Source organism: Cervus elaphus, chromosome 18 (assembly GCF_910594005.1).
Source record: "Cervus elaphus chromosome 18, mCerEla1.1, whole genome shotgun sequence".
Classification (NCBI taxonomy): Eukaryota; Metazoa; Chordata; class Mammalia; order Artiodactyla; family Cervidae; genus Cervus; species Cervus elaphus.
In genome coordinates, this window is record NC_057832.1 from 118,658,151 (window position 1) to 118,685,532 (window position 27,382).

Here is a 27,382-nt window from a genome sequence, read left to right on the forward strand (position 1 = left end):
GAAATGGTATGCGGCCGTTTAAAAAACCGGAGGTTTCCGTGTACTGGATACCACACGGCCTCCAGGATGTGTCGTTAAGTGAAAAGAGGTGTGAAGTTCACAGAGCATCCGTACTACCCAGGAGGGTGGCCCATGGGCACCTATGTCCCACCTGAAGGGTGGCGGGTGAGCCCACTCTCTGCGGCAGAGGCCAGCTCCCCCACCCCAGACAGGAGGGCCTGCGTGTGAGGAGGTGGGAGAGGACCGCCAGAGATGGACCGCCTCTGGACGTGGGGCCAGAGGAGCCCTGGGCACCCAGAGTCAGCTGGGACACTGGGGGCCCGGAAGGAAGAGCTCGCTGATGCCAGCTCCCCATCGCTTTCCAGCCTGGTCGAGAGCCAACTCCGCTGTTTGCAAAAGAGCAGATGAACCAGGGTGAGGTTGGGGGGAGCGGGGGGAGCGAGGGCTGGGCCAAGGGTCAGTGGCTGCCCCTCAGGCCCAACACTCAGGGGCTGCAGCTGGGAACCTGGGGTCCACCCAGAGCACCCCCAGCCCTAATTTATCTCTGGGCTCCCCCTCCTCAAGCCCGATCCAGGAATGCTGTGGTTTCCTGCTGGCGCCTCTGGTAGTCTCCACGGCCACCCCCCTCCCTTACCCCCCCCCCCACGCTGCACTAATGGCTCAGCCTGGGGCCCCAGGGACCTTCCCCACCCCCCCGCCCCAGACTGCTCTGCCAGCCCCCTTGCCCCCTCACCGCTGAAACCCAATCCTCTGCAGCAGCTTCGGCTCAGCCAGGCAGTCTCCAGCAGAGCCTCCCTGCTTGCAACGTCAGCTGCACCCTACCTGGTCTCTGCCACGGAGCACCCCCCGCACCCCAGGGCCCATCACTGTGCCCAGCGGGGCCACCACCCAAGGCCAGACAGACCCTCCGACGGACAGGACAGCCCTTCTCCCCAGGCCAGTGCCTCTCTCCCGCCTCTCCCCTCCTTGACGCACCCCTGCATGACCCTTCCCAACCCTTGACTGACCCTCTCGCCTGCCCCCCTGCACCCCTGCCCCTGGAGCTGCAGCCATGGAGCCCCCCGCGGGCCCAGAGGAGGCCCGGCTGCCCGCCTCAGACATCCGCGCATTCGCCAGCAGCTGCACCATGCACGGCCTGGGCCACGTCTTTGGCCCGGGGGCCCCGCCGGCGCGCCGGGGGCTGTGGGCCGCCGCTGTGCTCCTGGCACTGGCCACCTTTCTGTACCAGGTGGCGGGGCGGGTGCGCTACTACGGGGAATTCCACCACGAGACGGCCCTGGAGGAGCGCGAGAGCCGCCGGCTCACCTTCCCGGCCGTCACCCTGTGCAACGTCAACCCGCTGCGGCGCTCACGCCTCACGCCCAATGACCTGCACTGGGCCGGGCCCGCGCTGCTGGGCCTGGAGCCCGCCGAGCACGCCGCCTACCTGCGCGCCCTGGGCCGGCCCCCCGCGCCGCCCGGCTTCATGCCCAGCCCCACCTTCGATGTGGCCCGGCTCTATGCCCGGGCCGGGCACGCCCTCGAGGACATGCTGCTGGACTGCCGCTACCGAGGCTGGCCTTGCGGGCCCGAGAACTTCACCACGGTGGGTGAGCCGTCCAGCGCCAGCCTCCCCCAAAGCCAGGGATCCTGGACAGCCCAAGAAACGGTCCTTCTCAGCCCCCTCCTGGCCCTCAGCTGAACCGCAGAGGGCAAGGTCACACTGGGGGCACTGGGTGCCCTGACCCAGGCTGGCTCTGGGCCCGGTCTGGTCTGGGGAGAGCCTGCTCCTGGGGAGTTGGGGGCATCTGGTGTGCTGGGGCAGGGTCCCCCCTACTTCTCTGCCAGCTGGGAGGAGGCTTGGTTTCCCTCTGCCTCTTCTGCCAGACCTGAAGGAGGGCAGCTGGGACCCTCTTCCTTTTACGCCAGTCTCCAAAGAAACACTTGTCCTGTGGGCTGTGCCCGGGGCCTGGGGTGAGGGTGAGGCATGGGGGTGATGGGAGCTGATAAGGGTCCAAGCCCATGTGCCGATTGAGGGAGGGTCTGGAGGCATGAGGCTTCGCTGGTGGCTCAGCTACCAGGTAAAGAATCTGCCTGCAGGGCAGGAGACCAGGGTTCATTCCCTAGGTCGGGAAGATGCCCTGGAGGAGGAGATGGGCTACCCATTCCAATATTCTTGGGCTTCCCTGGTGGCTCAGCTGGCAAAGAATCCACCTGCAATGCAGGAGACCTGCGTTTCATCCCTGGGTCGGGAAGATCCCCTGGAGGAAGGCATGCAACCCACTCTAGTATTCTGGCCTGGAGAATCCCATGGACAGAGGAGCCTGGCAGGCTACATAGGGTCCATGGGGTCGCAGAGTCGGACACGACTGAAGCGACTTAGCACACACGCTGGGGGCATTAAGAACACGTTGGCTTCAGTGTTCAAAGAGAGAGCCAGGCAGAGGCTGGGGAGGAGAGAGGTGGCAGGGTCCTTGTGCTGGCCTCGGGAAAGGGCCGGCTGGCCCCCGGAGTCGTCTGTCCTCTGCTCGCCCCCCAGATCTTCACGCGGATGGGGCAGTGCTACACCTTTAACTCCGGCGCTGACGGAGCCGAGCTGCTCAGCACCCCTAAGGGCGGCATGGGCAACGGGCTGGAGGTTATGCTGGACGTGCAGCAGGAGGAGTACCTGCCTGTGTGGAGGGACGTGGGTACGGGGAAGGGGGGAGCGGGCCCGCGTGGAGCCAGGCCTGTCCTTTCCTGTGGGAAGGGGCGGAGTTAGCTGGTCACAGTTCTGGGGAGAGGGGGCTGCAGGAGGGGGCCCCCGGGGACCTGGGCCTCAGGACTCAGGGTCCCCCTCTTTCTGCAGAGGAGACCCCATTTGAGGTGGGGGTCCGAGTGCAGATCCACACCCAGGAGGAGCCGCCACTCATCGACCAGCTGGGCTTTGGGGCGGCCCCTGGCTACCAGACTTTCGTGTCCTGCCAGAAGCAGCAAGCATCCTCCCTGGTGCCCCCCAACCCCCCTCCTCATCCCAGCCCCCACCCCACGCCCCTAGACCCCATCCCAGCTCCTCACACCCGCTCCAGGGAACTCACTGCTCCCCAGGGAGCCTCCTTAACCCTCCCACCTCCAGCTGAGCTTTCTGCCGCCGCCCTGGGGCGACTGCAGCTCTGTCTCTCTGGACCCTGACTTTGAGCCAGAAGCGCCTGGTCCTCTGGGTACCCCCAGCCCTGGCCTCAGCCCTCCCTATAGTCTAATGGGGTGTCGTCTGGCCTGCGAGAGCCGCTATGTGGCCCGGAAGTGCGGCTGCAGAATGATGCACATGCCGGGTAAGGGGCTGGGGGCCGCGGAGGAGGGGGTAGGGGAAGCGGGGGTCCTGGGGGCCGCTCCTGAAGCTGTCTCCTGCCCTTCGCCCCCCACTGTGCAGGCAGTGCCCCAGTGTGCAGCCCCCAGCAGTACAAGGACTGTGCCCACCCGGCGCTGGGTAAGGGGCGAGCCTCCCCCGCACCCCGGCCCCATCCCCATCCCGCACCCGGCTCTGACCGCGACCCCGACCCAGCGCCGGCCCCTCGGGGCGGGCGGCCCTGACCCGGGCGCCTGTGGCCGGCAGACGCCCTGCTGCGGAAGGACGCGTGCCGCTGCCCCAACCCGTGCGCCAGCACGCGCTACGCCAAGGAGCTCTCCATGGTGCGGATGCCCAGCCGCGCCGCTGCCCGCTACCTGGCCCGGAAACACAACCGCAGCGAGGCCTACATCGCGTGAGCCGGGAGGGGGCCCGTGGGCGGGGCGGGGCGGAACCTCCGTGCGCACGCAGGGCTGGGAAACCCGGCTACCCATCGCTCCCCAGCTCAGGGGGCTCTGGGCAAGCGGCTCAACCTTCCTAAGCTGGGTTCTTCTGAAAAACGGGCTTCCCCACCACCAGCCCCCCCCTCCCTACCCGGGCTCATGAAAGGACCCAGAGACCAGAGAACAGGGCACCCGTTCCTGCCAGCAGCCTGCACTAGGGGTGTCCAGAAAACACTCTCCTCCTCCAGGGAGAACGTGCTGGCGCTGGACATCTTCTTCGAGGCCCTCAACTATGAGGCGGTGGAGCAGAAGAAGGCCTATGAAATGTCCGAGTTGCTCGGTGTGTCTGCACCCACGTGCAGCGAGCGCCCTGCGGCCTGGGGGGAGGCGTGGGCAGGGCGGACAACTGTGGGCTGACGGGGTGACCCCGGCTCCACAGGTGACATTGGGGGCCAGATGGGACTGTTCATCGGGGCCAGCCTGCTCACCATCCTGGAGATCCTGGACTACCTCTGTGAGGTGGGTGGGCCTGGGCCCCAGCTGGGGGAGAGGGGGAGGAGTCAAGCCACAGCATCCTGGGGTGGGGTGCAGTCCACCTCCAGCACTGCTCGTCCCCAGGTGTTCTGGGACAGAGTCCTGGGCCGTCGCTTCTGGAACCGAAAGCACCCCCAGAGGCCCTCCAGCGCCAATCTGGTAACAGGCCCCCAGCCCCCAGCTCTGCCATCACCACCGTGGGTGCTCAGCCCCTTCCTAAGTGGAGAACACTATCCCTACCCAGTTGGGAGACAAGGGAGGGGAGCGACCCAGGCTGGTCCCTGGGGGCAGGGGGGCGGTGGGAGAAGCCCCCTCCATCCCCACCCCCACCTCTGACCCTCTCCTCCTCTCCCAGCTTCAGGAAGGGCCGGGCGGCCATCAGACCCAAGTTCCCCACCCCGGCCCAGGCCCTAGGTAACAAGAAAGGGCCTCCTGAGGTCAGGGAGGAGGGCAAAGCCTAGGTCTGGGAGGGCAGGGGCCAGGCAGGCCCCGTCACTGCAGCCGGTCTGTCTCCCCAGGCCTCCCACTCCCCGCTCTGCCGTCGCCAAGACCCTCTCTGCCTCCCACCGCACCTGCTACCTCGTCACCCGCCTCTAGACTTGGGCGTGGGAGGCGGGGGCGGTCTGTGTCTTCAAGGCCACACCCCGACACCCTGGACGTGACCAACCTGCCTGCGTCTTTGCCGCCTTCGCCCCAAATAAAGCTCTAGCCCATCAGCCTCTGCTGCCCTTCCTCTTATAGGCCGACTGGCCCGGCCACCCTCAGCCCCACTCAGCCCCAAGAAGGCTCCTGCCCACCGTCACCCAGCAGACGTGGTGTCTGAAATGTTAACCCCCCAGAAATCTATGAGAGAAGCGCGCTGGGAGGGCAGGGTCACTGCGCCTCTGTGTGAGTGAGTTTTGTCAAACCGACATCCCAGAGGCAGACATAAAGGCAGACCCGAGGCAGCGGTAGGACGAACCCCTGGGGTCCTGTCAGGGAAGGGCGGGCGGGAGGTGCTTATCTGGAGCCCCCTCGAGAAGCGGGGGAACAGGCGGCGGGAAGCCGGAGGGGCAGCCCGCTCCCAGGAACCAGGATGTTGTCCTGTTTGAGGCCATCATGACTTTTTCTCACCTTAGGGACTGAGTGCTGGCATGCCCGCCCCCCTCGCCTCCCTCCTCGTCTCCATGGGAACCTCTCTTTGCTTCCCCAGCCTCCTGGCAAGAGCCGAAGGCCTCAGCTTGGGGTTGGGGCATGGGGGGAGCCCTGGCCCTCCCTTCCCACCCCTGTCAGGAAGCACACGCCCAGACCCGCTTTCCCTGCACCTTCTCTGCACCCTAAGTGTCGAAAAATGACAAATTAGGGAGCAGGGCTGGAGGGGTTCCCAACCACGGCTGCGGGTCTCTCCTGGCCCAGCCTGCAGGCCTAGGTGTGGGGGATGAAGACAGAAGAGGAGGGGCGGGCACAAGGGGCCAGAGGAACCATAAAGAAAGGCCGTCTCTCTGCTCCCCATTTCTGGTGGTTGCTCCCTATTTCCGGTGGAAACCCATCCTTGCCTTCGGACACTGGCAGCCTCACGCCCCAGGACCAGCCCCTCCTGGGCAGAGGAGAAGGGGGCGGGGACGAGAGCACACGAACCGCTGCACACGCACACACATGTGCAGGAGCAGCACTGCCCCCGCCCCCCGAGCACAGACACACGGGGTGAGCATCACAGCCGCCAACCCCCAGCCTCTGGCCACTTACAGTAACAGAGCAAGGGCGGGACAGGTTGCTGGAGCTGGGAGCAGGGTGACAGAGGGCGACCCAGCGATGCAGATGCCCCCCAGCACCGCCCAGGCCACCCCACCCCAGAGCCGCGTCACCACCACATCAGCCAGACAGTGGGAAAGGAGCCAATTTATGAAATTAAATAAAGTCCACGGAGGGAGTGAAGACCATGGGTGAGGGCACCTCCACCCTGGCCGGCCCAGCACAGCTGGAGCTCGGCACATGGCGCATCCCTGCCTTTCGCTCCCTCCCCAGAGGGGGCGTCAAGTAGGCCAGGCCCCCAGCCCTGGAGCCTAGGGGGGGCAGAAGTCGGAGAAGTAAGGGTGCTGCAGGGCCTCCTCCGCCGAGATGCGCTGGACCGGGTTACACTTGAGGAGGTTCTGGACGACAGGAGGCGGCGAGGTGGGTTCAGGCCAGGAGGCCCCAGGCTACCCCAATCCACACTCCCCCCCGCCCCACCAGCCCCAACAAGTGCGCTGGCCACCTCCCCACGCTGCCCTTCATCACCTGCAGTAGGTCCCGCCCTGTGGCATTGAGCTTGGGCACGACATTCACCAGGGACGTTGTGGCTGGGTACATCGGGTAGGGCTGTGGGGGGGCAGGGAGAGTCAGACCGGGGTGCAGGGGCTTGGAGGCTGCCAGGGCCAGACACTCAGCAGGGGGGCTACTGATGAACCACGCACGACCCCCGCCCCCCTCTCCCCATCACACCTTATAGTCTGGCAGCTTGGTCATGGCAGGCCACTGCTCCTCGGTTGGCGTCCCCAGGAGTGTGTCCATGGGGTCAAGGGCCACTCAGGTGGAGGAAAGGGGCAAGTGAGGGGCTCTCTCCCTGGGGAGGGGAGGTTCCTCCTACCCACCCCCCCACCTCCCGGCCCTCCTCACTTCATCCCCCACCTCATGACACAAGCCGACCCCAGCCCCTGCCACCCTCATGCGCAGTCTCAGCGGCATGCTGTTCTAGCAGACCAGGTACTTGACAGCCATGATTAACTACTTTGACCGAAGCCCTGAGGTCCGTGGCCCCAGCCTCCCCCTCTACCACGTTCCTGCTCCTTTTGGCTCCCTTGCCCTGAAGACTCAGCTCTCCGCTGGGGAGGAGCGAGCCCTCCCTGCCTACCAGCCACACCAGCTAGCAGCATGCACCTGCCCTGTGACCTCCAGGGGGCTCACCACCCTCTGCCCTCAGGACAAGCCCAGAGGTGCCCCCAGTCCTGGCCCCGCCCCTCACCACCCTCCCTGCCTGCACTCTGAGTTCGGGGGCGGGGGGGGGGGGGGCGGTTCCAGATCCCCTCCTGGGGGTTGGGGGCCGGCGTGAGGTAAAGGGAGACGGAAGGATATCGGAAGATCCTCTTCAGCTGGTCATCTACGTCGTTGCCAGGAAACAGGGGCCGCCCAGCGTTAGCCAGCTCTGGGAGAGAGGTGGGGGTGATATGAGAAGAACCCCTCACCCCCACGCTCCCCACTCCCACCGCAGGGGCCCCACTCCCTTCCCTGGAGGGACCCTCCACTCCAATGGGGCTCCGCAGACCCAGGCACGTCACCTGCGAAGATGCAGCCGGCTGACCACATGTCGATGGACGTGGAATACAGCTTGGCCCCAAAAAGGACATCAGGTGGGCGGTACCACAGTGTGACGACCTGGGGAAGAAGACCCCGCCCACGGGAGCCCCCAGTTAGAGATGAACGAGGGTGCCCAGATAGGAGTTCTGGAGGAGGAGCTGAGCGATGCTCGTTGGGGACCCCCGCCCTCGCTCCCAACATCCCCCCCACACCCCCACAGCTCACCTCAGCTGAGTAACAGCGAACGGGGATCCCAAAGGCACGAGCCAAGCCGAAATCAGCCAGTTTCAGCTCCCCATTCTGGGGGGTGAGGAGAGGGGCTCTGCACAGTCTGAGGGCAGGCCCCCTGCTCCCACCTTCCTGCCCGGCTCCCCTCACCCTGCCCCAGCCTCCCAGATGCCCTGCTCGCTCCCCAGAGGTACCCTGTTGATGAGCAGGTTCTGAGGCTTCAGGTCCCTGTGCAGCACGTTGCGGCTGTGACAGAAGCCCAGGCCTTTCAGCAGCTGGAAGAGGAATGACTGGGGGAGGGGCAGGGAGGAGGTCATCAGACCCTCGGGATGGGATATACACCCTGTGGGGGATCACGGACCCTGAAACCCCAGCCGTCTGTCAGCACCAAGCTCAGTGCAACTCACCCTTCACTACCGAGGGCCTTCTTTGTACTCTGCTGGGTACTCGAAATGAACGCCGAATGGGGGAGCCCTGGTCCCCATCTTTCTGGAACTGGCAGCCTGGTGGGGCTTCCTGCCTTCCCATCCCACACTGCTCTCTCTCCCCTACCTGGCCTCATTTAACACGTACGTCATAACCATCCATGTATATGTTGTGCCGCGTTATCATTCATCATTCTCGAGAATCCCTTGAACAGCAAGGAGCTCAAACCAGTCCATCCAAAGGAAATCAACCCTGAATATTCATTGGAAGGACTGATGCTGAAATGTTTCAATACTCTGGCCACCTGATGTGAAAAGCCAACTTGTTGGAAAAGACCTTGATGCTGGGAAAGATGGAGGTCAGGAGGAGACGGGGATGACAGGTTGGATGGCATCACCGACTCAATGGAATGAGTTTGAGCAAGCTCCGGGAGATAGTTAAGGATGGGGAAGCCTGGTGCATTGCAGTTGATGGGGTCGCAGAGTCTGACATGACTGAGCAACTGAACAACCACCACAGTCATCAAGCATTTGTTTCCCCCTGGAACCTTGGACAGGGCACTTGGGCCTAGAACAATGCCTGGCACAAAGCATTCAATAAGAATCTGTGGGATGAGTGAATCTCTCGGAACCTCATGTTCCCACCTCTCAAATGTAAATCCTATCACCGACAGCAGAGTTCCTTTCAGGTTAAAGGGACTGCGTGAAAATGATCACTAAGACGGAGGCTCCTGGAAGCAGACAGGAGTTTTCTCCTCCCCTTGTGCCGTGAATGTCCCAGTGCGGGGCTTGAGACCACATTCGCTGAATACAGACTCCAACTCCAGCCTCAACGAGCTCCCAGGAAACCAGTTTCCTTACCTTCACTATTTCAGGATCTAGGTCACCATTGCAGCTGTCGAAATACTTCTTAAGGTCCTGAAAAAGGAACGGGGATGGGGGATGGGACAGAGATGAACCTCAGCTGGGGTCCCTGTATCCTCCCAAGGCTACTGGCCCTCCAGCTCCCCTTTCACCTGGTCGCAGAACTCAAAAACCAAAGTCAGCTTCTTGTCACTGTGTAGGACGTCATGGAGCCTGGGGAAAAGTGAGGGCTTGGGCAGGCAGAGCCACAGCCTGCACCTAAGAGCCCAACATCAGCCCAGCCCATCTCTGAAGCCCCCACCTCCTCTGACCCAGCCCACCCACACACCTGACGATGTTCTTGTGCTTCAGCTCCTTGAGTAAGCAGATCTCCCGAAGGGCAGAACTCGGCACGCCCTACACGTTGGAGGGGCCAGGTGGCCATAGTCACATCCCACCCGGCCCAGGCCCCCGGCCCCTCCCCAGCCCTGGCACCCCAGTCCTACCTCGTCATCGTCATCCAGCCTCACCCGTTTCAGAGCCACGATCTCATGAGTCTCCCGATTTTTGGCTTTGAACACTGTTCCATAGGTGCCTAGTGGAAGGAGGGGAGGGGTAGGGAAAGGATGGGGCACATTTTCCCAACCCAGGAAGCCCCTGCCAGGACAGCAAGCAGCGTGGGAGGGTGTTACTGCTGATGCTGGAGAAACAAGGGAAGAGATCCGGGGTAAAGGCCGGGCACTGGCAGAGAGCTCTTTTGGCGGGGGGGGGGGGGGGGGGGGGGGGGGGGGGGAATGTGGCAGAGAGGTGCCTGCAGATGGCTCAAGGGTGTCTGCAACAGGCAGAGGCTGCAGGGGCCAGGTGAGGAGGTCTATCACAAAGGCCAAGCTTCTGGAGGGTCTGGAAATTGGGAGCAGGGGTCTGGGAAAGTAATGAAGGCCAGCAGGAATGCAGAGGTTGGAGGTCTGCAGCGGGAACTGAGGCTGGGGCTGGGTGAGGTTGTGCAAGTGGTGCTGAGGATGGAGAGGAAATGCAGGACGTAGAGGTCGGGAGGTGGGTCACTGGGAGTGCTAAGGTGGGCAGGGGGGCGTCCATGGGAAACGCTAGCAGGGGGAGGATTGCTGTCTGCATGGAGTGTTGAGCTGGGGGGCCAGGGCTGCAGCCAGTGCTAAGGTCGGAATCTGTGGGTATTGCTGTGACGGTAGAGGAGCCGGGGCTGTAAGGAATGCTGAAGGGTCTGCAGAAGATTTTGCAGGGGCATCTCGCGGTCCCATTACCTTCCCCAATCTTCTCCAGTTTCTCGTATTTCTGCATCGCGGCAGCCGCGCGGGGACCCTTGCGGGCCCTGGGTTCTAAGACTCCCGGCCCGGCGTTGCAGAGGAGGCGGTACCCCAGCCTCCGGGCCCTGCCCCGCCCTCCCGCCTGCGCATGGGCTTCTGGGGCTTGTAGTCCTAGGACGCCGGGTGTCCCAGTAGCGCCCGGGGCCGTACGCAACAAGAAGACTACAACCCCCAGCAGGCTGCGCTCGGACACGCTGCAGCTCTTGCCTCCCGGGGACTCCGGTCCACCGCGGATGCCACCCTTGGACTTCAAGTTCCAGGAAGCACTGCGTGTCCGCTTTCCCGGCTCCCCACAGTCGCGTGCGGCTCCCAGGGTGCCCCGCTCGGGTATCCCTTTCAGTGATTACACCCTTCTTTCGGGAAAGAGCCTCTCCGGGACTACACGTTCCAGAATGCAGCAGGGGTGGGGGCGGCGGGGTTGGGTGGGGTGGAGGGGCGCTTTCCAGAGTCTGGGCTTTGGCAGCCTGCCTCCCGAGCCCAGGTGGCCCTGGCTCTGCCCGGGTTGATGGTGTTGAGCTTCCAACGACCTCCTGACACTCCCATAACCGGTTTGAACCTCTCCCTGGGCCGTCCGGTGAGCTCAGGATTGCCTGGGGAATGGCTCTGAGCCATATCTTGCCGATGATGACTTCACAGGGGCCAGCTGCCCGCAAGGCTGGAAAGAGAGACAGGTGTGCCCCATTGGAGGCTGGATTCACCATACGCCAGACTCTTCTCTCTCCCCTTTTTGTGGTCCTGGAATCCACCCGACTCCAGCAGTTCGCTCCACCCTGATATTCCGAGGCAAGCTGGCGCACTGGGGAGGTGTACCCCCGCCCCCACCCCACCCCACCCCACCCCACCCCCACCAGTCTACAGAGCCCCGGCCCACTGGAGTCGGCCAGGGTGTGGCCCGAGGGCTGGCAGGTTGGTTACCGCCCTCAACAGACAGAAGGACAGACAGAAGCTACACTTGAAGCGGCCTTGACCTCATCCCTTAAGGAGTTGATTATAGATTTATCTTGTGGCTTCTCTCTAATTGTCTCATGATTGCATTCTTGAGGGCTGTGAACTGGATGAATACTGCCCCCAAACAGCACTCCTCGGCGCCGCCGGAACCGATGGTGGGGCTTAAACAGTTTGTTAATTAACTCGTTTATGTCTGAACGTTTTCTGCGTACACAATGCTGTCCTTCCCTCGGTGGCAGACTCTCAGAAGCGAAACATAGATTCGCTTATCTGGAAGAATTTATAATTTGAGAAAACAAGAAATAGATCTTTAAATGACAGATGATGACTATGAATAGGGTTCGAGAAGGGAGGGCACGGCAGGGAATCTCTCCGAGGCAGAAGTCCCCCAGTTCGGAAAGACTTAACTCAGCACAGAGTAATGGGTATCCACCCCGCGCCGCCATCACCACTCTTCGCCCCCACCCCCATCCTCCTGGCAAAGATAGGGGCTTTCTTGGAGGCACTGGGGACAACTAGGGGTGGAAGGCTGGGGCTGCCTGCGGGCGCAGAGACTCTTGACCCCCGATGCATTGACATTTCAATTTCCTCCGAACTGCCTGATAGCTTGGTGCCCCTTTTTTTTTTTTTTTTTTTTCCTGCCTGGGATCCCTAGGATGAACCGGGCTTCCTTTCCGCCCAGAGGGGCCAAATGAATCCAGGAGACGGCGTCTCCAGGCACCCGAGCTCGTTGCGGGGAAGCGCGGGGCGGCAAGCCAGGGGCGGCCTCCTCTGCTCTGGGATCCGGGCGCCCGCAGTGCTTGGCCGCGCGCCTCCGCCCCCCGGGTCTCGGCCCCACTCCCCGCCTCCGGGCCCGCCGCGCCGGGGCCGCGCACGGTGCGCCGGGACGCGCGCACGTAGGGGGCTGGCCTGCCCGCGACGCGGGGGAAAGTTGAGTTGGGAGAAGTTGGGAGCGGCGGGGGGCGCGCCCCGAGGTGGGCCCGGGGGAACCGTCGGGAGCGCGCGAGGGCTCCAGAGCCGGCGGGGAGAGAGACCCCGAGACCCCTGGAGCGCCAGGTCCAGAGGAAGCGGGTAAGCGGGGAGGTGGCGGCGGGGGAGGGCCGGGGCCGCGGAGAGAGGAAGGGAGGGGGAAGGAAAGGGGGGAACTCGGCACTCGGAGCGGGGAGGGAGTGGAAGTGCAGGAAAGGGCGGAGACTGGGGCGCGGGGACGCGAGCTCTTGGGGGAGAAGGATGGGGAGGCGAGCGGAGGGATTGCCGGTCGAAAGCGGGGTCTAGAGTCCGCTTCTTCGAGTTCCCTAAAGCGAGGGTGCCGCGCCCCCTGCCACCGGGAGGGGGCCCTCCCGACCCCCGGGCGGTACTCCAGACGACACCCGTCGCGTGCCACCCCCTACTCTAGCCTTAAGGCCCGTCCAGGGCTCCCCTGCCTAAGAGTTGCTCCGAGCCTCAGCCTCTGCCCCCCAATCTTGGGCTTGGGAGGCGGAGCCAGGAATGGGGGTGGCGGGTCAGGTCGGGACAAGGGGTCAGGCCGGAGAGGGAGCAGCTGGGTGGGGATGGGAAAGACGAGCCCGGGAGAGTGCGACCTAACTCCTGGCGGGGGTGGGGGGATGCTGGCTGGCTGGCCCGGGTGGGGAGCTCTGTGCTGGCTGTGGGGGTGCGGTGCTGACCTGCACTCCAGGGTTCACTTTCTCCTCTTCCCTGAGTGCCCCACTCCCGCCAGCCCCGCGTCAGGAGAGCGGTGGAATGTGCCAGTCCGCTGCGGGGGCGGGGGGCGGCGGGGGCGATTAATGCCCATGTGGGGGTCCGGAGTGCTAATCCTCTGGGCCGGTCGGGGCTGGTCCCTGGAATGTGCCCCCACCCCGGATTATCGACACCGATGCTCTGGACAGAGGCGGCTTTGTGTTCTGGGGAAGGCGCGGTGGGGGTGGGAGGAGGTAGAGGGAGGAGGGCGGGGGAGGACGGCGGAGCACACCGAGAGCCCAGCCTGGAGGTGGGAGCCGGGCACCGGCAGGTGCCGGGCACTGCTTCCCAGACCAGGTCGCCTCCTCCAGCGCCCGGCGCCCCTACAGCAGACTTGCCCTGGCGCAGAGCCTGCCAAGGGGGGAGCTGAAGAGAGCACTCAGCTGAGCTGGAATGCCCCGCTAGGGGCATGGGTTGCTCCAGGCCCCCCACCCCGGACTGACCCCCAGACCTATATTGTTTGACCCTACACTGACCTGTGTCACCCCTGAGTTGGGCCCTAAATCCAGTAACCCTGATCACCAACCCACCACCCCCACCCCCAGCGACACACCGGGGCGGTCAGTTCTCTTGCCATCACAGAGCACCCCCCCACTAGGAACGGGTCCCCCCAGTTTGCACTGGCCAGCTTCCCTAACCGCAGCCCTTCTTCTGGCCTCCTTCCGCACCCGGCGTCCTCCCCAGACGCCCCTACAGTCACAGTCAGGAGGGCGTCAGCCGGCTGCTCAGATTTTCCTGGCCGCGGGCTTGGGGAGGGGAAGCCCTGAGACTGCCCCCGAGGGCAGAAGCTCAGGGTTTCTGTGTCCCCCTCCTCCCCGGGCATCACGTGCCCCTCCCCCAGTATAAAGCGCTGCCCAGCCTGTGCTGCCCTCCCACTGCCAGAGTGGAGCTGGGCTACCACCCCTCCCCCGGGAGCCTCCTCCTCCCCCACTTTGGGGCTGGGCCTTTTTTTTTTTTTTTCGGAGGAGAGGGGCACAGGACAGCAGCCCCCTTTGCAGGCTGCTCTGGGCTCACTCCAGATTTCTGTCTGCCTTCCTTCATCCCCGCCCTGCCCCGGCCCGGCTCTGGGTCTCACCCCCTGGGTACACCCCTCTCCGGTCTCAGCCCTCTCCGCTCCCACTGCACTTCTGGCTCGGCCTGTCCTCCCTCTTCCTCTATCTCCCCACACTGATCTCTGCTGCTGTCTCTCCAGGTCTGGGCCTGACGCCTTCCTGCTTCCTCCACCCCCCGCCGGGGGTCTACCACCCTCTGCTCTCTCTCCCTCACTACGCTCAGTCCCTGGGCCTGCTGAGCCTACATCCTCGCTTCGGTTTCTTTGTTCCTCTCTTTTCTTCCTCTAACTTTCTCTGCTCCCCGCTCCACTCTCCCAGAATCAGGCGCCAAGGCCCTTGGGAGCCCGGGAGGATACTGTGCAACCAGGAAACCCCCCCACCCCGCGTGACTTCTGCAAAGCCCCCGCCCTCCCCTGGGCTGGCTGGGGGTGGTTTGGGGTAGGGGGGAAGCTGTGCAATGTTGGGGTGCCCCCGCTGGCCTGGGACCTCTCTCACCCGGTGATCGGTGCCCTCCCCCAGGTTATGCCGCCACCTTGCCTCCCTGAAAGCCGCAGCTACAGCGAGAAGGGCTAAGATTTGGCCATGAGCAGCGGCCCCCGGCGCCCCACGTCGGGCGCGGATTCCTTCCGCACGGTGAGTATTGCCCACTGCCCCTCCTCTCCTGTGCACCACCATCCCCGGGGCTGTGGCTCAGGGTGTGTGCATGTGTGAGTGAAGAGGCCACCGCTGGGGCTCGGGGCAAGGGTGAGGGTCTGTGTCACACAGGGGTGTGAGTGTGTGTGTGTGTGCGCGCGCGTGTGAAGAGGCCCGAGAGGGGAGCCCGGGATGGACTTGGGAAGGGCTCTGCCATGCCTCTCTGAGCCTTGCACGGGCCACCAGGTCTGGGACAGGTACTGGTGGTGGCGGTCAGACAGCTTCCAGCCCTGGGGAGGGCCTCGCGGCTGTTCCCTGAAGCCCCGGGAGGTTGTTTATGCTCCTCCTCAGCGGGAGAGGAACTTTGGGAATCCTGGGTCTCTAACCGGCGACAGCCCCCTCCCCCGCCCTGCGTCTTGGAGGCTGCGCCCGCCCGGACTGCTACTCGGGGCTTCTGGGCAGACCGCCCCGCCCCCCAGCCCCACGTGCCACCCAGGCCCGGCCCCTCCCGGCCCCCACGTGTCCGTCGTCCCACGTGTCCCCCTCCCAGTGATCCTGGGAAGGGCAATGATTAACCCCAGCGCCGGCATCATCAGTGCGTCATTGGTCACTTGGGCCCACGGGGACACGTGACCGGGCGAGGTGCCGGCCGGTCCCCTCCCCCTCCGCCCCCAGTTCACCCCAGCCGGCGGCCATGGACTTCCTCCTGCGGCCTCAGGTGCGAGGGGCTGTCTGCCCTCCTCCCCCCACCCCGGGCTAGCCCCCTTCTGCTCGCTGGCTTCAGCCGCCCCGCTCCGCCGCCTTCCTCCCGGTGCTTTTTCTGGTGAGAGTGGGGCCCTGTGCCTGGGGGGTGGTGGGGAGGATGCCGGGCTCGAGCGGCAGAGATGGGCTGACCAGGGTTGGGGGGGCAAGCTCCTGTCCCAGCCTCTCCTATCCAGTGTGTCCCCCCCAACAGCAGCTCCTGACCCCACCTCCCAGGCTCTGCAAGGCCCGCCCTCCTTCCCAGCCCACCTCCCTCCGCTCTTTCTTGCTCGGGTACCCCTGCCCTTGGAGATCTCGATGCCCTTCAAGTCCAGAAGCTCTCACTTGAGCAAATATTTGGTGGTGCCTGGAGCCGAGACCAGCCGGCAGGGGGTGGTGGTGGTGGCAGGTGGAGGGGGCGCTGGACCGAGGCCGCAGAGTGGTGGCTGCCCGCACCGACGGGCTGAGCTCCCAAAGCACCACCGCGGTCCTGGGCTCCCGCAGAATGACTCAGGTGCGGGGGGGCGGGGCGGGGCGGGGCGGGGCCGCGGCCCGGGGCGCTGGCTCCCTCTGGGAGCTGCCCAGCAGGGACCTCTTCCGACGGGGTGACGTCCTGCCTCCCTGCCCAGGAGCCTCAGACCGACCCCGGTCGGTTAGGTCGGTTAGCTCAGGTGCCCCCCGAAAAGTTACTTCTCAGGCTCAGTGGGATGGGTCCCAGTCATATTCACGACCATCAGCATCAGCCGTGTGAACGGCCCAGGTCACACCCCCGACCTTGAGCACTGGGGTGGACACACAGGACTTCTGCAGAGGCCTCCAGGGCTGACGCTTCCCACCTGTCCCAGAACCGACAGGAATGGGCCCAGCCAGGGTGTTGATGGCCCAGGACCCTGGGGTAGGGGGGGCAGACTGCTGAGGGTAGGGTGCTAAGTCCTGACTTTAGGGGTGCTGGGGCAGCTGGGAAGGAGAGTACTGGGTTTCTGCCGCTAGGCGGGCAGGGGGTGTGCAGAGACACACACCCCCCTGCCCCCCGAGAGTCTTCACTGCCCCTTCTTCCTCGCAGCCAGAGCCTGAGAGCCTGGGCCCTGTGACGGCGCCCAGCTTTGCAGCTGAGCAGGAGGAGGACGAACTCCACCGCACCCTGGGCGTGGAGCGGTTCGAGGAGATCCTTCAGGAGGCAGGGTCCCGAGGAGGGGAGGAGCTCGGCCGCAGCTACGGGGAGGAAGACTTTGAATGTGAGGGGGTTGGGGGAGGCGAGTGGGGGGCTGGCGGGGTGCTGCTCCGGGTGTGACTGAGTTGGGGGCCTGGGGGCGGGGAGAGGCTGGGAGCCGGCCAGCTGGAGAGGGGGGAAGCCGGGCCCATTGGCAGCCGGTCCACCTGTCCCTGCAGACCACCGCCAGTCTTCCCATCACATCCACCACCCGCTGTCCACCCACCTGCCTCCCGACACCCGGCGCCGAAAGACACCCCAGGGCCCAGGACGGAAGCTCCGCAGGCGCCCCGGAGCCTCCCCGACCGGGGAGACCCCTACCATCGAGGAGGGTGAGGAAGAGGACGATGAGGCCAGTGAGGCCGAGGGGGCCCGGGCCCTCAGCCAGCCGTCGCCTGCCTCCACACCCTCTTCTGTGCAGGTAAGAGGGGCAGGGCTTCCCGGGGGTGGGGGGTGCCTGCACGGTCTCTGGCCCGGCCTCCCCTGCTCACACGCCGTCCCTGTTCTAGTTCTTCCTCCAGGAGGATGAAGGTGCAGACCGGAAGGCAGAGGCCACCAGTCCCTCTCCGCCTCCACCCCAGCCCCACCAGGAGGCAGCTCCCCGGGCCACCAAAGCAGCCCAGACTGGGTAAGGGTCCCCACACTGAGACCCCCCACGCCGGCGTCAGTCAGGTGGGGTGGGGAGGCAAAGCCAGAGCCTTAAGAGGCTCAGGTTGGGTCATGCCGCTAGGATTTGACTCTTGACAAGAGCCAGTGTCTCCGAGTCTGTCTCCCCATCTATAAACCAAGTGTAATAGGACCTTTCCCACAAGGTGTTAGTAGGGGCTGAAGGGTGGTGTGAACAGAAGCTTTAAACATGGTTTAGCCACCTCCTCCCACGCCTGCCATCCCCACCCTCCTGCTCACCACTTCAGGGGAGCAACATCAAACAGATCAGGGACTGGACAGCTGACCTGCTCATGCCCCCTGGGACCCCAAGGGGGTGAGAGGAATAGGAGGCCCCCCCTCCTGCTTTTGGGGAGCTGCCAGCCCACCCTGGCTGTGGTCTGGTGAAGTGGTAGTCAGCACAAGTTACTGCGCCAGACGACTGGGTTCAGGCGGAGCGTCAGTACCAACAGGTGATTGTAGAGTTTGGGGACGTCAGCCAGGGAAGGCTTCCTGGAAGAAACCACTTTGAACGAGGTCTCAAGGTCACTACTATCGCCTCCCTGTTGTTTTCCGGGTGCCAGGCAGTGTGAAGGGGCGGGGGGAAGTGAAGGGCGAGTTGCCCCTCTGGGGAGGCACAGACTCGCTGGGAAGACAGGCTGTGTGGATGGAGCTGGGTCCACCTCGGCCGTCTGCATGGGGGGCGCAGGCCTGCGGGCCACTGGACAGCCAGGAGGCGGGGAAGCCCGAGAGAGAGTGTGGCGTCGGACAAGGGGGTCAGATTTGTGGGCAGGAGTGCGAACAGAACCTTGGGCACAGAAGGTGGGTACAGGCGGAGAGAGCCTGCCTTGGGGCACGCAGGACAGGGGCTTGGAGCCATGGGGGTGCTGGAGGCCGGGGGAATGATGTAGAAAGGTGTGGCAGGGACAGGGCCCTCTGGGGGAGGTGGAGAGAAAGGAAACCACCCCCGCCTGGGAGATAAAAGCAGAAGCCAGAATCCTAAGGGACAGGCCCTCATACCTTCCTCACGGCTGTGGGGCGGGGGCAGGCGTCTCCAGCTCCAAAAGCCCATTTCCACGTCCTTTACTCCATTCGATTAGAAACAGGGTCTCCTGTGAGCCCCGAGTCCATTGCTAGGGGTCCCACCCTGGGCACTTTTCCAACGTCACTGGGCCACCCTGGGCCCTGGGGAAGGCTGGCCTCAGCCTCCCTTTGGCGGCTTGAGTTTCTGTCCCTGGGCGGCTCGGGGGATTGCTGGGAAGGAAGGAGCTGGGTTTAAACGCCACTGTCTGCTTCCAGAACCTTCGCTGCGCTTCCACATCCCCATCTACCAAGGCGTGTGGGGATGGAGGCAGGGTTGGGGCCAGCGGGGTCCCCTTTCCGGGGGCCTCCCGTGTGGCCCCTGGCCAAGCGGGGGGGCCAACCTTCCCAGGCTCGCTCACGGCCGCCCTGTCTATGCAGGGCTCAGGTGGAGGAGGTGGCGGCCGTGGCCAGCGGCACGGCAGGAGGTGATGACGGGGGCGCCTCCGGGCGCCTCCTGACCAAGGCGCAGCCCGGGCACCGCAGCTACAACCTGCAGGAGAGGAGACGCATCGGAAGCATGACGGGGGCTGAGCAGGCGTTGCTGCCTCGGGTTCCCACGGACGAGAGCGAGGCGCAGACACTGGCCACAGCTGACCTGGACCTCATGAAAAGTGCGTGCCAGGCCTGGGCGAGCCTGGAGCTGGTGGGGCGGGGGGTGGGGGTAAGAGAAAGGGACCTTTGACCCTGTCCTCCTCCCTCTCCACTGCAGGTCACCGGTTTGAGGATGTTCCTGGCGTACGGAGGCACTTGGTGCGGAAGAATGCCAAGGCATCTGTACAGAGTGGCCGGGAAGGGCGAGAGCCTGGCCCCACGCCTCGGGCCCGGCCCCGGGCCCCCCACAAGCCCCACGAGGTGAGTTCTCCACTCCACCGCCTTCCATCATCTCCCCGTTCATCTGTTCTCCACAGCCCCCACCGCTTCTCAGACCAGTGGTGATCTTGAGCCCAGGGGTGGCCATGTATGGTTTCCAAGGTTGCACACTGCACAAGAGTGCAATCTTCAACAGTATTGATTTTTTTTTTAATTGGCATATAGTTGATAACACAATATTATGTTAGCCTCAGGTGCCCCACATAACCAGTCAACATTTAAACATTACAGAATGTTCACTACGGTTAAGTCTAGGAGCCGTCTGTCCCCAAATTGTTGTCATGGTGTTACTGAGCTGCCGTTGCTGGTGTGGCTGTTACAGTTCTGGTCCACATCTTAGACATGTCGACTTCTCTCACGGCCGTTCTCTGGCAGCTGGCAGTGAGGTGTCTGAGGGGGGCTTTGTGCAGCAGCACACTTCATGTCTCAGAGTCCTCTCACCTCCCCGCTCGAGTCCTCCCACATCCTGTGAGGGTGACAGGGACAGTGACTGGCCAAGGCCACTCAGGTACTTAGTGAAAGTGAAAGTCGCTCAGTCGTGTCCGACTCTTTGTGACCCCATGAACTGTACAGTCCATGGGATTCTCCAGGCCAGAATACTGGAGTGGGGAGCCGTTTCCTTCTCCAGGGGATCCTCCCAACCCAGGGATCGAACCTGGGTCTCCCGCATTGTAGGCAGACACTCTACCATCTGAGCCACCAGGGCAGCCCCGTACTTAGTGATGCTGCCCATCTGAGATTTCAGCGCTCTGGTCTTGAGCCCTGCCCCTGCCAGTGGGTTTTTTTTGGGTAACCTTTTGGTTGCGGTCAAACAGACACAGTAAAAGCACACTCAGTTTAAGTGTACAGCTCCACGATGCTTTGCACGTGTCAACCCTAGCCAAGCCTACCTTGATACAGGACATGCCCACACTCAGAAAGTTCCTCCAGGCCTCTGCCTAGTCGGCACCCTCAGAAGTGACCGCTGTGTCACTCTTCAGTTTTGCCAGTTCTAGAAATGCGTGTAAATGCATCCTGCCGAGTTCCTGTGTGTGTGTTGAGAGACCACTCATCAAACACTTCCTCTGAGTCATACTCCATGCCAAGTGTTCTGTGTACTTTTCTTTTATCCCCCACTATGCCCCCCATTTTTTTAAATTATAGTTGATTTACAAGGTGGAGCTGGTTTCAGGTGTATGGCACAGTGATTCAGTTATACATACGTATACCTATCTGTATTTTCAGATTCTCTTCCCTTACAGGTTATTACAGACTATTGAGTACCTAGCTCTTTGAGCCGTACAGTACGTGGGTCTTTCTTGGCCCGCTAGTGGCCTTTGAGGTGGGTGGCATCGCTCCTCTTTCACAGCCGAGGGAGAGCCGCAGGTGGGTTGGTAACTCGCCTGGGCTCCGGGCCTGTGCCCTGTGCCCCCCCAGGACACAGCCTCTGTCCCACCGCGCCCTCTCCTGTTGCCCCAAGGTGTTTGTGGAGCTGAATGAGCTGCTGCTGGACAAAAACCAGGAGCCTCAGTGGCGGGAGACGGCGCGCTGGATCAAATTCGAGGAGGACGTGGAGGAGGAGACGGAGCGCTGGGGGAAGCCCCACGTGGCCTCCCTCTCGTTCCGCAGCCTCCTGGAGCTGCGCCGGACCCTGGCCCACGGTAACGCGTGCCCCCGTACCCACCCAGCCTGCCCATCCTCGCCCTGAGAATTGCCTTTGCCCAAGCCCGTTCTCCGAGGACCAAATGGTCCCACACATTTGTCTTGAGCAACAGGGTGTGTAATGTCACCAGAGCCCAGGAGGGAGCATCTCTTGTCATGACGTCACCTCTCGCAAGGCCTGCTGTTCCTCGGGCTCTGTCGTTGGGTGACTGCAGGGCAGGACTGACCCTCTTCTCTGGTCTGGCATCTTCAGCAAGCAGCTTCTCTAAGTGATATTTTCAGATAAACTGAAGCTGGTATGTTTTGGATGCTGCAGTGTTGTTAAATGGTTTTGGCGGAATGCTTTCTGAGATCCTAGAGGTTCTGGGCAGTGTGACCTAACCTGTAGGGCGGTGTGGGCTCTTGGCAGTGTGACCTAACCTGTAGGGCGGTGTGGCCTCTGCCGCGTGAGCACAGGTGCTCCCGTCTGATGTTCTGCTCTTGGCTCGTTTCCTCCTTCCTGCTGGGGAACCGCTCCCACTTGCTGTCAGCGGCCGAGGACTCAGAAACCTGCTGTCAGGACTGTTTCCCAGCTAGGAGTTACTAGGCTCTGAGTGAGGCTTGAGGGCTTTGGGTGAGGCGCCAGAGCGCAGGGCTTGATCGCAAGGCTGTGCTGTCTGGCTTTTGGCTGCTCAGGGGGCCTTCGGTTCTGTTTGTTCCATGTCCCCGTGAGTTGACCTTGACGGGAAAACGACCTGGTGACTTTTGAGAGGACCTTCATCTCTCTAGGAAATGGCAGCTCCGAGCAGGGACGGGCTGGGTGTCCTTGAGCAGCTGCTGGACTTCTTCGAGACGCTGAGGAGTCCGGGGGGGAGGGGATTACTCTTCAGACGGCTTCAGGGCTGCCGCAGCCGGCTGGGTCATGTTCCAGAGGGCAGAGCTGGGCCCTCAAGTGGACGGCAGAGGCGGCAGCGTGGTCTGGAGGAAGTTCCTGGCAGCGAAGGGCAGTCCAGCCTATGTGGGTGGCCTGGGACGCTTCCTGCTGTGTGCTTCCCAGAAGGGGTGTCTGGGCAAGGTCTAGCCAGGTGTCCTCTCTGAGAGCTGGGGTTTCCTGGCCTCTGCTGAGCCTCACAACATTCCTGCAGGGAGAGAGGGCCTGGGGACTTGGGCCTCAGGCCGAGCTGGGCCCCGCTCGCCGGTTTCGGGGTTGGGCAGTGCCTCCCTGGCTGTCCCCCCATTCCCAGCCCAGCCCCCCGATTCTTGGCTGGGGACGAGGCCCCTCTGTGTCGTCCTCATTCCAGGGGCCGTGCTCTTGGACCTGGATCAGCAGACCCTGCCTGGCGTGGCCCACCAGGTGGTGGAGCAGATGGTCATCTCGGACCAGATCAAGGCCGAGGACAGAGCCAACGTGCTGCGGGCCCTGCTACTGAAACACAGGTGAGACCCTGCGCACCACACTCTGCCTGCCTGACCCCAGCCGCCAGCCCGCCTCACCTCCCCGCCTGCTGCCCCGCAGCCACCCGAGTGACGAGAAGGACTTCTCCTTCCCCCGCAACATCTCGGCCGGTTCCCTGGGCTCCCTGCTGGGGCATCACCACGGCCAGGGCGCCGAGAGCGACCCCCACGTCACCGAGCCCCTCATCGGAGGCGTTCCCGAGACCCGGCTGGAGGTGGAGCGAGAGGTGAGGGGGAGAAGGCGGCCTTGCCGGGGTGAGGTCCGGCCACCCCAGCGGCTGCAGGACCCCGACCCAGCGGGGCGGGGGCGGGCAGGGGCAGGGCGGCCCAACTGAGCCCTGGCCTCCCGCCTCCCCAGCGCGAGCCGCCTGCTCCGGCTCCTCCGGCCGGCATCACTCGCTCCAAGTCCAAGCACGAGCTGAAGCTGCTGGAGAAGATCCCTGAGAACGCCGAGGCCACGGTGGTCCTCGTGGGTATGCAGGGCAAGGGGTGGGGCGGGGGCTGGGGGCCACCCAGGCTGGGCTCTCACCCACGATGGCCACACACCCACAGGCTGCGTGGAGTTCCTGGCCCGCCCCACCATGGCCTTCGTGCGGCTGCGGGAGGCGGTGGAGCTGGACGCGGTGCTGGAGGTGCCTGTGCCGGTGCGCTTCCTCTTCCTGCTGCTGGGCCCGAGCAGCGCCAACATGGACTACCACGAGATCGGCCGCTCCATCTCCACCCTCATGTCTGACAAGGTCAGCCGCTGCAGCACGCCACCCCCACCCCCAACCCCCCACCCCTGGTGCCCAGCCCAGCTCCTGGGCCCTGGCCCCTTGTCCTGCATCCTCACTCGTCCCGGTCCCGCTCCGGCAGCAATTCCACGAGGCGGCCTACCTGGCGGACGAGCGGGAGGACCTGCTGACGGCCATCAACGCCTTCCTGGACTGCAGCGTGGTGCTGCCGCCGTCGGAGGTGCAGGGCGAGGAGCTGCTGCGGTCGGTCGCTCACTTCCAGCGCCAGATGCTCAAGAAGCGGGAGGAGCAGGGCCGGCTGCTGCCCCCGGGGGCCGGGCTGGAGCCCAAGTCGGCCCAGGATAAGGGTACGGGGCCAGTATGAGCCAGGGGGCTGGGTCGGGCTGGGGTGTCAGGAGGGCAGACGGGTGGGCGGGTGCCCTGACGCAGGCCCCGGGCTGCAGCGCTCCTGCAGATGGTAGAGGTGGCTGGTGCGGTGGAAGACGATCCCCTGCGGCGGACGGGCCGGCCTTTTGGGGGGCTGATCCGAGACGTGCGGCGCCGCTACCCCCACTACCTGAGCGACTTCCGGGACGCGCTGGACCCCCAGTGCCTGGCCGCCGTCATCTTCATCTACTTTGCGGCCCTGTCTCCCGCCATCACCTTCGGGGGGCTGCTGGGTAAGGAGGGGCTTAGGCAGGGCAGAGAGGGGAGGGTGTGACCCCCCACGCCCCGCCACCAGCCCCTGAGCGGGTTCCTGCTGCCCTAGGGGAGAAGACACACGACCTGATCGGGGTGTCGGAGCTCATCATGTCCACGGCCATCCAGGGCGTGATTTTCTGCCTGTTGGGGGCCCAGCCGTTGCTGGTGATCGGCTTCTCGGGGCCTCTGCTGGTCTTCGAGGAGGCCTTCTTCTCGGTGAGCGGCCACAGGTTGTTGGTGCTGGTTCCTCCTGCCCAGCTCTGCTCCCTCTCCCTTCCTCTGCACCCGTCCCCACACTCCCCCCACCCCACCCCCCACTCCTCGGGAGCCCCCAGGCTCTGAGCCCAACTCTGCCCACCCCCTCCCCCTGCCCACCCCAGTTCTGCAGCAGCAACAACCTGGAGTACCTGGTGGGCCGCGTGTGGATCGGCTTCTGGCTGGTGCTGCTGGCCCTGCTCATGGTGGCCCTGGAGGGCAGCTTCCTGGTGCGCTTCGTCTCCCGCTTCACCCAGGAGATCTTTGCCTTCCTCATCTCGCTCATCTTCATCTATGAGACCTTCTACAAGCTGGTGAAGGTGGGTAGGGCCCCCATGGGACCTGGCCCGCGAGGGAGCTGGGGGCCTCCTGCCCCTGGGTTCTCCACGTGTGAGGCCTGTTGCTAACACATACACCGGGACTTCAGATCGGTCTCAAAGACTCACCTAGTTTTAATAACAAAGGTGACGTGTGCTTTTGATAAGATGGCAGAGGATCCAGAAGTCAGAGGGAAAGGCCCCCAAGTTGACAGACAGGCTCTCATGTCTGTGTCTGGGTCAGGATCAGACGTGTCCGCAGGGTTTGCCACGCTCCCCTGGATGCTCCTCCAGGCCTGTCTGGAGCCTCGCTCCCAGCTGCCTTCCCCAGTTAGACCAGCCCCCCTCTCTTAACCCTTAGTGGTCTTGCGCTCCCATCTGTTTACCTCGGTCATTTTCTTAAGACAAGCTCCTTGAGGGCAGGCTGACTACCCTGGGCCCTCCTGTCCCACCCAACACCCTCAGTCCCAGACATCTGGCCAATTAAGCGTATGGAGTCCTTCATTCTCTCCCCAGACCTTCCAGGAGCACCCCCTCCACGGATGTTCCGTCTCCAACAGCTCTGAGGCAGACAGTGGCGAAAATGCCACATGGCCTGGGGCAGGAACCACGCTGGGGCCAAGGAACGAGAGCTCAGCCAGGCCGCCCGGGCAGGGCAGGCTCCGGGGCCAACCCAACACCGCCCTGCTGTCACTGGTTCTCATGGCCGGCACCTTCTTCATCGCCTTCTTCCTGCGCAAATTCAAGAACAGCCGGTTCTTCCCCGGCCGGGTGTGTGGGCTGGCAGGCCCGAGGGAGGCATAAAGCCCCGGGGCGGGGGAAGGAAGGGGGTTACCCGGCCTGGATGACGGTGTGGGGCCTCTGAGCGCGGTGCTTGCCCACAGGTACGGCGCGTCATTGGGGACTTCGGGGTGCCCATCGCCATTCTCATCATGGTGCTTGTGGATTACAGTATTGAGGACACCTACACCCAGGTATGGTGGTGCGCATGCAGTGATGAGGGGGTGCTGGACTCCAGACCCCCAGGACCAGAGCTGCTTCTAAACTGGGCAGATACCCAGCCTCTCCCACAGCACACGCTCAGCGTGCCCCCTGCCCCAGTGCAGCTCAGGGCATGCCCCCCACCAAGGTTCACCCGCCTCGGCCCCACCCTCTGCCCTGCAGAAGCTGAGCGTGCCCAGCGGCTTCTCAGTGACAGCCCCAGAGAAGCGGGGCTGGGTCATCAACCCCCTGGGGGAGAAGAGCGCCTTCCCTGTGTGGATGATGGTTGCCAGCCTGCTGCCTGCCATCTTGGTCTTCATCCTTATCTTCATGGAAACACAGATCACCACGTGAGTGGTCTTGGCAGAGGGGTCGCTGTGCAGACAGGGACGACCTGCTGCATGGAGGGCTGGAGCCCCCCGGCAGACTGGCTGCTGAAGTTTGTAGACAACAGAAAATCCCACTGAAATGGGCCAACATGGGCACAGTACACACTGGCTGCCTGTCCAGGGGGTAGGGGGTGGCCACTGGGATAGGACTCAGCTCCATGATGGAACCCTCATCCTGAAGGGGATGGGCAGGGACCTCCGGGTTCCAGAAACAGGTGACTGCCTGGGCGCTCTGGAAAGACCCAGTTGTCTGCCGAGCTGGGCTGGGGGGCCCGGGGCTCAGGGCGTGCCTGTCCCCGCTCAGGCTGATCATCTCCAAGAAGGAGCGCATGCTTCAGAAGGGCTCCGGCTTCCACCTGGACTTGCTGCTCATCGTGGCTATGGGCGGCATCTGTGCCCTCTTCGGCTTGCCCTGGTTGGCTGCCGCCACTGTCCGCTCCGTCACGCACGCAAATGCGCTCACGGTCATGAGCAAGGCGGTGGCACCTGGGGACAAGCCCAAGATCCAGGAGGTCAAGGAGCAGCGGGTGACAGGGCTGCTGGTGGCCCTGCTCGTGGGTATGTTTGCCTCTTCCTCCCAGCCTTCCCGGAGGGGTCTCACGGCCATGGCCAATTCGGGTGGAGGGGTGGAGTGCCCCGGGGCCAGCTGTTCCTCCCCCTTTCCCCGCAGGCCTCTCCTTGGTCATCGGGGATCTGCTCCGGCAGATCCCCCTGGCTGTGCTCTTCGGGATTTTCCTATACATGGGCGTGACCTCCCTGAACGGAATCCAGTTCTATGAGCGGCTGCACCTGCTGCTCATGCCGCCCAAACACCACCCAGATGTCACCTACGTCAAGAAGGTGAGACCCGGCTGGGAAGGGCCCCACGCCTCTCCCCCTGCCCAGTCTGCATGGGTCACCCTCCGGCCCCCCATCTATGCACCCTGGCCAGCCACCAGCCTGTGCAGACCTGGCTCCCTCCGGGGCCCGGGCTCACCCTTCTCGCCCTGTGTCACTCTGCCCCCAGGTCCGGACCCTGCGTATGCACCTGTTCACGGCCCTGCAGCTGCTCTGCTTGGCCGTGCTCTGGGCGGTCATGTCCACCGCGGCCTCCCTGGCCTTCCCCTTCATCCTCATCCTCACAGTGCCGCTTCGCATGGTGGTGCTGACCCGCATCTTCACCGAGCGGGAGATGAAATACGTAAGGCCTGCGCTCCTCCCCAGCCTCGCCCGGCCCCACCCACGCGGTCTTGCTGGGAGGTCGCCCACCTTCCTGACTCTGTCCTGGCCCACAGCTGGATGCTAACGAGGCAGAACCGGTGTTCGATGAGCGGGAGGGTGTGGACGAGTACAACGAGATGCCCATGCCTGTGTAACTGCTGCCTGGACGGACAGCCAAGGGATGGACGGACAGAGGGAACAGGGGCTGGGGGGTGCTCTCCCCATCCTCTTCCCTCCTCATTTTTATTTAAGTGAATAATTTAAGGCCCTCCCCCCCACCCCTCCGCAGTAAAGTGCTTCGGCCCCCACCTATCCCTAGTCTTCTGTGTGTGTCAGTGTCAGCCCGGTATGAATGGGAAACACGTGGGGGAACCCAGCCCACCCGTCCCAGAAACAAAACAT

The 27,382-nt window shown here is 63.9% G+C and overlaps 3 protein-coding genes across 11 annotated transcripts; 2 read left to right on the plus strand and 1 right to left on the minus strand.

Annotated features, from left to right (window-relative positions):
• The first annotated feature begins 290 nt into the window (after nt 1-290).
• ASIC3 (acid sensing ion channel subunit 3) lies at nt 291-4,992 on the plus strand. Of its 7 annotated transcripts, XM_043873392.1 has the most exons (12): nt 449-604; nt 760-1,589; nt 2,519-2,669; nt 2,828-2,955; nt 3,095-3,290; nt 3,389-3,445; nt 3,572-3,719; nt 3,996-4,087; nt 4,187-4,266; nt 4,366-4,440; nt 4,637-4,695; nt 4,800-4,992. In XM_043873392.1, exons 1-12 carry the CDS (start codon nt 577-579, stop codon nt 4,876-4,878), a joined length of 1,923 nt encoding a protein of 640 aa, XP_043729327.1. In that variant the 5' UTR covers nt 449-576; the 3' UTR covers nt 4,879-4,992. The 7 variants fall into 7 exon arrangements, 6 of the variants coding, with proteins under 6 accessions (XP_043729328.1, XP_043729326.1, XP_043729331.1 ...); XM_043873393.1 differs by lacking the exons at nt 449-604; nt 4,637-4,695 and adding an exon at nt 291-414; XM_043873391.1 differs by lacking the exon at nt 4,637-4,695 and having other exon boundaries at nt 445-604.
• Nucleotides 4,993-6,143: 1,151 nt separating this feature from the next.
• CDK5 (cyclin dependent kinase 5) lies at nt 6,144-10,522 on the minus strand. The gene is made up of 12 exons (XM_043872529.1): nt 10,367-10,522; nt 9,596-9,684; nt 9,439-9,506; nt 9,263-9,323; nt 9,108-9,164; nt 8,016-8,111; nt 7,819-7,893; nt 7,575-7,671; nt 7,372-7,441; nt 6,742-6,802; nt 6,538-6,618; nt 6,144-6,410 (listed from the first exon to the last, which is right to left on the minus strand). The coding sequence occupies exons 1-12, from the start codon at nt 10,401-10,403 to the stop codon at nt 6,324-6,326; spliced, it is 879 nt and encodes a 292-aa protein (XP_043728464.1). The 5' UTR covers nt 10,404-10,522; the 3' UTR covers nt 6,144-6,323.
• Nucleotides 10,523-12,266: 1,744 nt separating this feature from the next.
• On the plus strand, nt 12,267-27,292 carry SLC4A2 (solute carrier family 4 member 2). 3 transcript variants are annotated; one of them, XM_043872515.1, is made up of 23 exons: nt 12,267-12,448; nt 14,686-14,799; nt 16,604-16,775; nt 16,930-17,171; nt 17,260-17,378; nt 18,857-19,089; nt 19,188-19,330; nt 20,808-20,988; nt 22,270-22,405; nt 22,485-22,650; nt 22,782-22,896; nt 22,976-23,160; nt 23,279-23,504; nt 23,601-23,816; nt 23,906-24,054; nt 24,219-24,413; nt 24,927-25,181; nt 25,295-25,384; nt 25,575-25,741; nt 26,085-26,338; nt 26,451-26,620; nt 26,787-26,960; nt 27,055-27,292. In XM_043872515.1, exons 2-23 carry the CDS (start codon nt 14,749-14,751, stop codon nt 27,133-27,135), a joined length of 3,720 nt encoding a protein of 1,239 aa, XP_043728450.1. In that variant the 5' UTR covers nt 12,267-12,448; nt 14,686-14,748; the 3' UTR covers nt 27,136-27,292. The 3 variants fall into 3 exon arrangements, with proteins under 3 accessions (XP_043728450.1, XP_043728451.1, XP_043728452.1); XM_043872516.1 differs by lacking the exon at nt 12,267-12,448 and adding an exon at nt 14,003-14,196; XM_043872517.1 differs by lacking the exons at nt 12,267-12,448; nt 14,686-14,799 and adding an exon at nt 15,895-16,054.
• The last annotated feature ends 90 nt before the right edge of the window (nt 27,293-27,382 follow it).

Bases quoted from the DNA above. Each gene is read 5' to 3' on its own strand.
- CDK5 (XM_043872529.1), bottom strand. From the start codon at position 10,403: ATGCAGAAATACGAGAAACTGGAGAAGATTGGGGAAG. The intron at 9,507-9,595 runs GTAGGACTGGGG...TCCAACGTGTAG, and splicing joins GGCTGGATGACGATGACGAG to GGCGTGCCGAGTTCTGCCCT. The intron at 7,894-8,015 runs GTACCTCTGGGG...CTCACCCCCCAG, and splicing joins AGAACCTGCTCATCAACAGG to AATGGGGAGCTGAAACTGGC.
- ASIC3 (XM_043873391.1), top strand. From the start codon at position 577: ATGCTGTGGTTTCCTGCTGGCGCCTCTG. The intron at 605-759 runs GTAGTCTCCACG...CCTCTGCAGCAG, and splicing joins GTTTCCTGCTGGCGCCTCTG to CTTCGGCTCAGCCAGGCAGT. The intron at 4,088-4,186 runs GTGTGTCTGCAC...CCGGCTCCACAG, and splicing joins TGAAATGTCCGAGTTGCTCG to GTGACATTGGGGGCCAGATG.
- SLC4A2 (XM_043872515.1), top strand. From the start codon at position 14,749: ATGAGCAGCGGCCCCCGGCGCCCCACGTCGGGCGCGGATTCCTTCCGC. The intron at 23,505-23,600 runs GTACGGGGCCAG...CCCGGGCTGCAG, and splicing joins CAAGTCGGCCCAGGATAAGG to CGCTCCTGCAGATGGTAGAG. The intron at 26,621-26,786 runs GTGAGACCCGGC...CTCTGCCCCCAG, and splicing joins ATGTCACCTACGTCAAGAAG to GTCCGGACCCTGCGTATGCA.